The sequence below is a fragment of the Saccopteryx leptura genome, chromosome 9 (assembly GCF_036850995.1).
Source record: "Saccopteryx leptura isolate mSacLep1 chromosome 9, mSacLep1_pri_phased_curated, whole genome shotgun sequence".
In the NCBI taxonomy this organism is placed as follows: domain Eukaryota; kingdom Metazoa; phylum Chordata; class Mammalia; order Chiroptera; family Emballonuridae; genus Saccopteryx; species Saccopteryx leptura.
This window is the reverse complement of record NC_089511.1, coordinates 71,484,831-71,495,833: the sequence shown is the minus strand read 5'-3', so window position 1 is coordinate 71,495,833 and position 11,003 is coordinate 71,484,831. Positions and strand designations below refer to the sequence as shown.

Below are 11,003 nucleotides of genomic sequence, written 5' to 3'. Positions count from 1 at the left end.
ATGCTTTACACCTGAGGAAACTGAACAGGGAGAGGTGCGCTCCAAACCACAACCAGAACCTCAGCCCCACCCAGGTTCTCAAAGTTGTCTAAGAATCACAGGGTTGCTTTTTAAATATGTAGAAAAAGCCCCCTCTTCAAGTTCTAATCCTGAAGGTTCGGATTGGGACTCGGGAATCAATAGTTTAACAAACACTCCTGGTGATACTTATCTTCGGGCAAGCTCAGACACAGCGCTATTTATTGATTTATTTACATAGCTAAGATTTATTGGGTCCCAGCTATGCTCTGTACAGTGGGGAGAGCACGACAAACACGACAGCCCCAGCCTTAGGGAACTAACAGCTGGCTGGCTGAGCAGATTGTCCACTCCCAGAGTCTGAATGGGTCTGCACCGCAGGTCTCTCCTAGGCAAGGTCCCTTCCTGCTGGGTGGGGCTGGCTTCTGCCAGAACACAGGGTGGGAGCCTGCTGGGCCTTCTTCCACTGTCTAACACTTGCTCAAGGCTGAGCTTGTGGTTCTTTGGAACTGGAGGCACCTTGTGAAACCAAGGTGTGCTTGGCACATAATGTTTCCGTAAATGCTAACCAACTGCAAATGTGCTTGTAGGTTAGAAAAGGACATGGGGGAGGGGGGCCCTTCTGTGTGGAGGAAAGCAGTTCAGGCCTACCAAGGGGCAGGGATTTACATTTCTTTAAAGGTAATTTTTTCAGCGCAGACCTGACTGCGTGTGGAAGGGAGGCCAGGCAAGGATCCCTCTTAGAGTTGATGAGGAAGGCAGGGCCCAGGGAGCCTGAAGTGAGAGGTCCGGAGCTAATATCCAGATCTCCTGAGGGGCTGCAGGCATGGACGTTGCAGGCAACACCTTTCCCTGAAATCAATGGAGCGATGTGTGCCTGTGAAGGGAAGGGCCAGCATCATCTGTCAGCTATGCTCTGGGTTCCAGCTTGTCCTGAACACTTCATTTTTCCAATGGAGAAGTCCAGCCTTCATGCTGGTGGCCCCTGCCCTCTGTCTTTCCCAGGAAAGCACTTACATATTTGAAGCAGAACCCTGCAGGCCTTGGTCTGGAGCTCACCTTCTTTGTTCCAGCAGCTCTAGGTACCTCGTAGTTTCCCCAAGGTGGCCCTCCAGACGGGCCCTGCCAGATAGGCCTGGGGTGCTCCCGGAGGCTAACTGGACAACTGGGATGGCTGCACAGCCAGGCTAGGCTGAAACATCACAGGCCTGTGAGGCTCCACTCTCCCTGGTAGTCACCAACAGCCACGGCCATTCCCTACTTTTCCTCCTTGAGCCAGACATACCTTGGAGGCTTGAGGGACAGGGAAGGGCAGGGATACCAGGTGAGGTAGATAGAGTAAGGAAGCCACAATTCTGACCTGGGAGTTTGCAGGCAACAAGCCTGCTTTGTGTCAGAAATAAGACCTAGAAGGCCAGGGTGCCCAGAACGGGCGAACTAGATTGCCCTTTAGGCTCCTCCATGGGCTTTGTGTGTTTCTTCCCTACGAGGCTCAGGCCACGCCCGCCCCGAGTAAGGAGTCTCCCTGGGGGGGGGGGGGGGGGGACACCCCCCAGGCTGGGGAGGGGGGCGTGTATATGCTCTTAAAGCTTCACCCAGGGAGGTAGGGCGGGGCTGGGCGGCTACGAAGAACCAGCATATAAACACGGAGGCGCCGCTTTCAGGCCCGGCCAACCCACCATGCACGCCCACCGGCTCCCCTTCCTCCTCTGGCACGTCTGGTGGGCCCTGCTCCAAGCAGGTGCCTCAACAGTGGCCCCTAGGCCCCTGCGTGCGAGGGAGCAGCCCTCGTCGCCGTCTCCTCTCGCATATATGCTCAGCCTCTACCGCGACCCGCCCCGGGCGGACATCCTCCGCAGCCTGCAGGCGCAAGGTAGGCTGCCCACCGCGCTGACCTCCCCGGGGCGTCTCGGGTCCCGCCGCACCTCCAGCCTCCGGAAGGGCGCCGGAGCGAGTGGTGGGTGAGGCTCCGCGCGGCGAACGCCGTGCTGGGAATGCCGCCGTTGAGGACGTACCGAGCTCCGAGAGCGCGTCCGCGGTCTGAGCCTGGGGGTGTCTGGACGTCTGCGTCGGCCCGGGGCGCAGTGTTGGTGGGTGGCGGGATCGTGGCGTCGGGGTGTGTCCCGGACGGAGACCTCTGGTTGCTGGTCCCGGTTTAGTGTGGGTAAAAGCACAGTGCTGTAAGTGGGAGCCTGGCTGTGCCACTTGTCATTTGTGCGGTTTGGTTAAATTACGTAATCTCGGGCGCTTCAGGTTGCGCACCTGTAGGATAGGAATAATAGTACTTCCCTTGTAAGTCTGTAGTGAGGGCTAGGTGACAAAGCACGCGCACGCACACACACACTGCTTAGCACAAAACCAGGCATAACAATAAATGGTCGTTAGTATTGCTACAATTATTTGTCTTGTCGCTTTTTTCTTCTGGCGAGTGAGGGTAAATATGTACTGGGTCTGGCATTGAGAATGTCTCAGGATGAGAGCAGGCTTCGAAACTGGGCCTCAGGCATGTAACATCAGGTATTAGGTCTCAGAGATTATAGATGGGACATCCCCAAATGGAGAATTGCGGCAAGTTTGTGTACGCGAGGCCAGGCTGGGGAGGAGTCAGTGTCCCGGATAACACCGGGTTCAGGGCCTAGATGTGGAGGTGGTTTGAGATGAGGGGGAAGTCAGTGACCTTGGTGACCTGGGAGTTTCGCCCTCGAGGACGGGACCGAGTGTTCTGGGTACCGGGCGTGGCGGGCAAGTAGGTGTTGAGCATAGGGAGCCCTTGCCCACGGGGTCCCCTTTGCCTCGCGCAATACACATCTTGGCGCCTGGGGTGTGAGTGGTCCCCTGCGGCCCTGTGCCTCCTGCCGCTTGCCGGGGCTAGACGGCCCTCCCCGGGCCGAGGCGAAATCCACATCTGATAATCTGATCTGACTGGCCACCCGCCGGCCCCTTGTGGTCTGTGGGTCGGGGCTCCTTGGTCCTTGGCCTGCCCAGTCTCGGGTCAGACAGCTGGTGACCCTCTCCAGAAGGGTCATCCCGGGACCAGCCAGACTAGGGACACTCTAGGAGCTGGGCAATTACTGGAGTGCTCTGCTCCTCTTCCAGAAAGCTGCTGGGGTTTGGGGGTGGGGCGGCTGGGCAAAGCGGAATGCTCTTTAAGAGTTCCTTCTATCAGAGAGTTCCCAAAGGTGGGTGGCTGGTGAGTTGGCAGTCTTGAGTCTTAGGCTGGGATTTGGCCCCTCAAACGGTGCTTCCTAATTCCCCATATGTCCCTGGCACTCCAGTGCATTTCTCTAGTTACCTCTTTTGTAAAACAGGAAAGGGCCTTTCATTTGTGTATGTATGGTATAATATACATAACAAGAATTGACCATTTTACCTATTTTAAGTGTACAATGGCATTAAGTACATTCACATTGTTGTGAATTGTTTTATTATTATTGATTGGCTGATTGATTTTAGAGAGATAGAGAGGAAGGGAAAGAGAGAGAAACATTCATTTGTTGTTCCACTTAGTCATGCATTCATTGGTTGCTTCTCATATCCAGGACGATGAGCTAACTCACTGAACAACCGTCCAGGGCCTGCATTGGCTTTATTTTCTAAAGCAGTGAGAAGAGCCTGCCTGAAGAGAGACTGACCATAAGGCGGGTCCTAAACCTAAACCAGCTCTTTTTTCCCCGAAGTTTATTTGTAACCTGCACCAGGGTGTGGCTTGGAGCCTTACCACTTTGGCTTTGCATCTGTCTGACACTGTTCAACCACTTTCACATTGGACATTCAGTTTCCTCATCTGCAGAATGGTGATGAAGGTGGGGAAGATTTAAAAGAGACAGTGTTTATGAAACACTTGGCATGAAGGCAGATTTATTGCATAAGTGGGAGATAGTTTTTTCTGGGGAGAGCATTCTCAGCTTTCATCAGGCAACAGTGACCCCCAAAAGATTAACACCCCTATTCTAAGACGAACCAGAGCCAGGTCAAAGAGAACCTATCAGCGCTGTGTCCTAGAGAGCCCTTGGCTGGGTGGGGGTCGTGGAGTCTCAGACTTTTCCAGCAGGAAGGACTGATGTCCCTGTCTGCCCTCCATACACACTGCCCATCCCGGTAACAAATGCTTTCGTTCCTCAGTCCAGGTCCCTCTGCTTCATTTCTAACTTTGGGCCTTGGGCGAAGGTAGTGGCTGACTGGCTGTGTTGGTTGCATTTTGGTGGCTGTGCTAGATAAAGCACATTATACACGTTATCTCAGGAAATCAACCTCCTGTCAGGTGGATACTGTCCTCACTTCCCCTGCACAAAGAGAGACAGTGAGGTCCAAAGAGGGCCTCCAATAGTAACCTGCCCAATGTTAAACAGCAGATGGCAGAATCGGAACCATTGCTGGAGAGAGCCGGGCCTCTGCTCTTCACCCCTGAGCTGGCATGCCTTCCTGTAAAAGGCCATTTGTGGATACTTGAGATAATATGTTAACTCCGGGTGCATGTGGCCTGAAGTTGCTACATGTCCCACCTAATCCCCAGGTGGTCAGATGATGCTCCAATGGGCAGTGGGTAATGTCACTCTCCTCCCCACACCTCTGGGGAGAGTTGCTAGTCAGGGACCGGTTATTGCCCCCTGCAGGTGCTAATGAGGAGGGAGGTGGAAATGAAGTGAATGGGAACAGCTAAGTCTGGGCTGGGAGACCTGCCAGAGGCTGAGCCCTGGAATTGCCTGCTAATGCAGGCTGGATTTCCCAGAGAAAGTCACCAACTGTCTGACCCAACATGCTCTGCGAGGCAATAAAAAAATAAACCGTGATGTGGTCTGCTCAGGAGGACCTAAATTGGAGATCATCACTGCCTCCAGGATCTATATGCAAAAGGATTACTGTTTTAATTTCTAATGAGTAACCCTGGCTTTTATTGAGCAATAAACCCTCAAACCTCTCAGTTTCCCTGGTTCTGATAATGCAGAGATGGGTAAGGCATTCCCATTGCAAAGAAGAAGAAACTGGGCTGCAAAAAGTTGGAGGTCATTTTTAAGTGACTTGAAGATTTATAAATCCATGACATTCTCAGACATCAGACCAAATCAGTCCAGGACTAAAATAAAAGGAATGTGCTTCCTGTTCCTGTCCATCCATTTTGAGCTTAGGTCCTGGGTGGATGGAACAGGGCTGTGGTATCTGTGCGTGTGCGTGCGCTTGCCCGTCTGCCCTAGGTGTGTGGATGACCTGAGGCAGGACAGGGTGAGCACCCTGCAGGTAGAAAGGAGAGATTCCTGAAAACTGTGAGGTCAGTGCAAAGTCAAGCTTAGAATGCCTTAAGAAACCTATTTGTAGCGTTGCCAAAACCTCCTGAAGTTTCTGCCTCCATCCTGAGGAACTGTCCAGGAAGAGGGTAGGCAGTCTTTGGTTTCTGTTGCCTGTGCCCTGAGAGCTCCGAGCCTTTCCGTGATATGCACACCAACTTCACTGTGCCTGTGCAACAGGCCACCCTTTCCAGTGAGAAAACGAAGCCTGGGAAGGTGACGTGCTCCAGGGTCAGAGGGTGTGTTGGAAGCTCAGGGTTTAGGTGAAAAAGCTCAGGGCATGGCCTTATACTGTGTGTGCATGTGTGTGTGGAGGGGAGGGGAGATGAACTCATCCATTTTTTTCCAGTTGTTCTCTGGCTTCAGAGTGTTTTGAGGGGCAGTGGCAGAACAGTGATTAGAAGTCTGGGCAAATCCAGGTTTATTCTTGGCTCTGGCACCTTCCAAGAATGACACCTTGGACAGGTAATTTAATATCTCTGAGCCTCAATATTTCTCATCTCTAAAATCGGTTCAGAAACATTCCCAACTCATAAGGTCAAGGTAAGGATTAAGAGAAATGATTCATATAAGGAGAGAGCTCAGACATGAGCTATGGTTGTTATTACACCGACTGACACCGCACAGGCCCCCACTCACCCTGCTCCTTCCTGTTTTTCCCCACCCAGATGTGGAGGTGGATGGGCAGAACTGGACTTTTGCTTTTGACTTCTCCTTCCTGAGCCAAAAAGAGGATCTGGAGTGGGCTGAGCTCCGGCTGCAGCTGTCCAACTCTGTGGACCTTCTGCCTGATGTCCCGCTCTCCATTGAGATTTTCCACCAGCCAAAGCAGGAGCCAGGTCAGGACCCATCTGACTGCCTGGAGCGTCTTCGGATGGACCTGTTCACTGTCACTCTGTCCCAGGTTACCTTTTCCTCAGGCACCATGGTCGTGGAGGTGACCAGGCCACTCTCCAAGTGGCTGAAGAACCCTAGGGAACTGGAAAAGCAGATGTCCAGTTTGACTAGAGAGTGTTGGCAGCAGCCTCCCATACCACCTGCCACCAACGTGCTCCTCCTGCTATACTCCAACCTCTCTCCGGAGCAGAGGAGGCTTGGTGGCTCCACCTTGCTGTGGGAAGCTGAGAGCTCCTGGCGGGCCCAGGAGGGACAGCTCTTCCGGGAGAAGAGCAGCAGGCACCCTCGACATCACTTGCCAGACAGAAGCCAACTGTGTCGGAAGGTCAAGTTCCAGGTGGACTTCAACTTGATTGGATGGGGTGCCTGGATCATCTATCCCAAGCAGTACAATGCCTATCGCTGCGAGGGCGAGTGTCCTAACCCTGTTGGGGAGGAGTTCCATCCGACCAACCATGCATACATCCAGGTGTGATGCCAAGGCATGGGGGATGATGGGTAGTCTACGGGGGAGAAGTAGCTGCCTGCCAGATTAGGGGCACAGGACTCCAGCTTTGCTATTAAATGACTATGTTCATTCCTGCACAGTTATTCAAGCACCTACCATGTGCCAGGTCCTAAAAATAGAGAAATGACCAATGACGGCATTCTCAGAAAGCCTACCTGGAGTTATGCTCCCTTGGGTAGCCTTGACACATTGCTTTCCTGGGACTTTTTCCTTGTCTTTCATAAAATTAGGGGTGGAGGATATAGACTAGAGAGATTCAACTCCTCCCCAACCCTGACATTCTAGGAAAGGAAGTTCAGAATTTGGAGTTTCGGGATAGAGAGGTTTGATTCCTACTTATTAGCTGTGCAATATTGATCAATTTGCTTATTTTCTCTGAGTCTCAGTTTTTCCACCTGTAAAATGGGGATAGCAGTGCCATATTTCATAGGGATGTGATAGGGTTAAATGAGATAATGTGTGTACTGCATGTTGACAGATAATAGGCATGTTTGATGCTGTGTTATTACTAGAAAGCTGTGATTCACTGATGAAATGGGGGCCAGGTTTATGGGGCCATTGTTGAAATAATACTATTCCAGCCTCTGTACTTTTGCTGCCTAAAATAGGAATTGGACACCCATTTTTATGGAGTTAGATAAGACCCTATGCTACCACCAGGTGAAACTAATCAGCCTAAGTTATGGAAGGTAGTGGAGGGAAAGGAATGGAAGGAGAATGAGAGAAGAAAGCAGAGAACAGAGACTAATGTAGTGGCCCTGATAATATAGGCAGCCCTGCCTGCTCTCAAAGATCATATGGGATCGAAGCATTTTTGTTTACTCCAAGAAGCCTAGACTGAGAATCCCTTGAAGCTGTAGTGCATCCTGCATGCCACACCTCAGGCAGGGTTCAGAGCATGTGCGCTGAGCCCCTGCAAAGGAGGCACTGGTGGAGGCCAGCTCCCTAGAGAACCTGTCCTGGGCAAAGGCCCTCACGACCCTCTCCCAGGCCCATGTCATTCCACCAACTCACCTACTGCACGATCAGGGGAATTACAGAGACCCAGATAGTCCCAGTGGCCAACTCTGACCTGAAAAGATGTCACTTTTCAGGGACACCACAGGCACAGGGCCCAGTTCCAGAATGCCAAGGGGGCCCTGGCCGGTTGGCTCAGTGGTAGTGTTGGCCCGGCATGTGGATGTCCCGGGTTCTATTCCTGGTCAGGGCACACAAGAGAAGTGACCATCTGCTTCTCCACCCACCCACTCCCCCTTCTCTCCCTCTTCTCCTCCCACAGTCATGGTTTGATTGATTCAAGTGCATTGGCCCAGGTGCTGAGGATGGCTCTATGGAGCCTCTGCCTCAAGCACTAAAAATAGCTCGGTTGCAGGCATGGTCCAAGATGGACAGAGCATCTGCCCCAGACTGGGGTTGCTGGGTAGATCCTGTCAGGGCATATGTAGGAATCTATCTCCCTTCCTTAAACTTGGAAAAGAAAAAGAATACCAAGGGGTTGTTGCCTTTTTCTCCCATTGACTGTTTGGCCTTCTCTGAGCAAGAAAGCAAATCCCACAAGAATTTCCACATGACTCTGTTCTGCCTCATATTTTTGGAACTACACCAGCAATTTACTTGGAATATATATATATATTTTTTTGTATTTTTCTGAAGCTGGAAACGGGGAGAGACAGTCAGACAGACTCCCGCATGCGCCCGACCGGGATCCACCCGGCACGCCCACCAGGGGCGACGCTCTGCCGACCAGGGGGCGATGCTCTGCCCCTCCGAGGTGACGCTCTGCCGCTACCAGAGCCACTCTAGCGCCTGGGGCAGAGGCCAAGGAGCCATCCCCAGCGCCCGGGCCATCTTTGCTCCAATGGAGCCTTGGCTGTGGGAGGGGAAGAGAGAGACAGAGAGGAAAGGGGGGGGGTGGAGAAGCAAATGGGCGCTTCTCCTATGTGCCCTGGCCGGGAATCGAACCTGGGTCCCCCGCACGCCAGGTCGACGCTCTACCGCTGAGCCAACCAGCCAGGGCCTACTTGGAGTATTTTTAAAACTGGTATTCACTTTAGACCAGGGGTCTCAAACTCGCGGGCCGCATGTGGCCCGCCGAACAATTTTGTGTGGCCCGCAGACTAATCCACGAAGTTCAAAATATTTTGGATAAAATTAAGTAAGCCTAGGGGCCTACTTGTATTTTTCATTTCTCTAGCATCCTAGCTAGATATTAGCTTAGTTAACAGCAGTTGTGATGCGAACTACAGTTTCTGGTCGTTTTGTGACACTGAGTAAACTGCATGTACGATTGTGCTTGTTGTACTGATTTTTTTTTGTTTTCAACTGCAGTGAGAAAAGTGTTGCGTAACAGTTGCCTTTTGTAGACCTAGTGCGGCCCGCCGAATGGCTGTGATCTTGCTCTGCGGCCCACATGCTGAGTTGAGTTTGAGACCCCTGCTTTAGACTATAACAATGGAAGAATTGGCCCTGGCCGGTTGGCTCAGTGGTAGAGCATCGGCCTGGCGTGCAGGAATCCTGGGTTCAATTCCCGGCCAGGGCACACAGGAGAGGCGCCCATCTGCTTCTCCACCCCTCCCCCTCTCCTTCCTCTCTGTCTCTCTCTTCTCCTCCTGCAGCCAAGGCTCCATTGGAGCAAAGTTGGCCCGGGCACTGAGGATGGCTCTGTGGCCTCTGCCTCAGGCACTAGAATGGCTCTGGTTGCAACAGAGCGATGCCGCAGATGGGCAGAGCATCGCCCCCTGGTGGGTGTGCCGGGTGGATCCCAGTTGGGCACATGCGGGAGTCTGTCTGACTGCCTCCCCATTTCCAACTTCAGAAAAATAAAAAAATAAAAAATTCAAAAAAAACCAATAGGAGAATATATAAGTTAGCTACTGTTCTATTGAGATATAGCTTTTAGAATCTTATGTTTAAAAGATGCTTAAAGCCTGACCAGGTGGTGGTGCAGTGGATAGAGCATCTGGCTGGGATGCAGAGGACCCAGGTTTGAAAACCTGAGGTCGTCAGCTTGAGCGTGGACTCATCCAGCTTGAGCATGGGCTCACCTGGCTTGAGCATGGGATCATAGATATGACCCCATGGTCTCTGGCTTGAGCCCAAAGGTCGCTGGCTTGAGCCCATGGTTTCTGGATGAGCAAGGGGTCACTTGCTCTGCTATAACTCCCCCCCTCCCAGTCAAGGCACATATGAGAAAGCTGTCAATGAACAACTAAGGTGCTGCAATGAAGAACTGATGCCTCTCATCTCTTTCCCTTCCTGTCTGTCTGTCCCTATCTGTCCCTCTCTTAGTCTCTGTCTCTGTTAAAAAAAAAAAAAAGATACTTGAAAAAGAAAAAGTTATTCTAGAAGTTAGAGTTGATGATGTATGGCAAGCCAATTGATTCCTTTATGAAAACAACTTCCTTCTATTTTTGCACCCAGAAACTCATTTAGACTCTTTTTATCATTTCACCCTTTGCCCACCAGTGACACTATTCTGACCTGACCACTGGGGAATGAACCTGCCCCCTCTGCTCCCTTTCAGAGTCTGCTGAAGCGGTACCAGCCCCACCGAGTCCCTTCCACCTGCTGTGCCCCAGTGAAGACCAGGCCGTTGAGCATGCTCTATGTGGACAACGGCAGAGTCCTTCTAGACCATCATAAAGACATGATTGTGGAAGAATGCGGGTGTCTTTGAGGAGCTGCTGGAGGGGTGCTGGATCTGCTGGTACCCTGGAAGGCTGGGAAGCTCCTGGAAGATACGATGACCATCTGACCCAATGAGGGGAAATAAAGGGGAAAGCGGCTCTGTCCGCCGGACCTGCGGAGCGGGGCTGCCCACCTGTCAGTGGAGGCCCTGTGGAGTCTGGCTGATGCAGGGGCTGCCAGAGGGGCAGGGAGCCTGCACAGCGGCCTCGTGGGCTTCCCCTTTCACTGAGCAGATAGTGGGAGTAAAAGCACTAATGTAAGAGTTCTTTACCTGACTTTTTAAACCTGTGAACCCCCAGAAATTGTAGGCTAAAGTTGGGGCATATCTGTATTTTTGAGGTGGGACCAAGTTGTCTATAACTTATGTATTCTGGAGAGGCCTTTGACACCCCCACTTCCAAGGATTAAGCATCACTGTGTTAAGTTTAAAACTGAGTCGGTTCTCGGTGCCTCAGACTGGGTTACGGGCCCTACATCTTTCCAGCTGGCCAGTAGCAGTCTGCTGGCCTTGTCCAGGCTCTCTGAAGAAGACCTCTGCTAATGAGTTGTACCAAAAAAGCCACTGTATAGTCCTTTAGGTCAGCTGGTGCCTTTAAAGAGAGAAGCAGGAA

At 52.0% G+C, this 11,003-nt stretch overlaps 1 protein-coding gene across 1 annotated transcript; it reads left to right on the top strand.

Annotated features, from left to right (window-relative positions):
* Positions 1 to 1,698: 1,698 nt before the first annotated feature.
* On the top strand, positions 1,699 to 10,803 carry NODAL (nodal growth differentiation factor). Its single transcript, XM_066349039.1, has 3 exons — positions 1,699 to 1,891; positions 5,969 to 6,666; positions 10,229 to 10,803. Exons 1-3 carry the CDS (start codon positions 1,699 to 1,701, stop codon positions 10,379 to 10,381), a joined length of 1,044 nt encoding a protein of 347 aa, XP_066205136.1. The 3' UTR covers positions 10,382 to 10,803.
* Positions 10,804 to 11,003: the final 200 nt, after the last annotated feature.

Coding starts and splice junctions, on each gene's coding strand:
- NODAL (XM_066349039.1), top strand. CDS start 1,699: ATGCACGCCCACCGGCTCCCCTTCCTCCTCTGGCACGTCTGGTGGGCC. Junction 1,892..5,968: donor CCGCAGCCTGCAGGCGCAAG/GTAGGCTGCCCA, acceptor TTCCCCACCCAG/ATGTGGAGGTGGATGGGCAG. Junction 6,667..10,228: donor CCAACCATGCATACATCCAG/GTGTGATGCCAA, acceptor GCTCCCTTTCAG/AGTCTGCTGAAGCGGTACCA.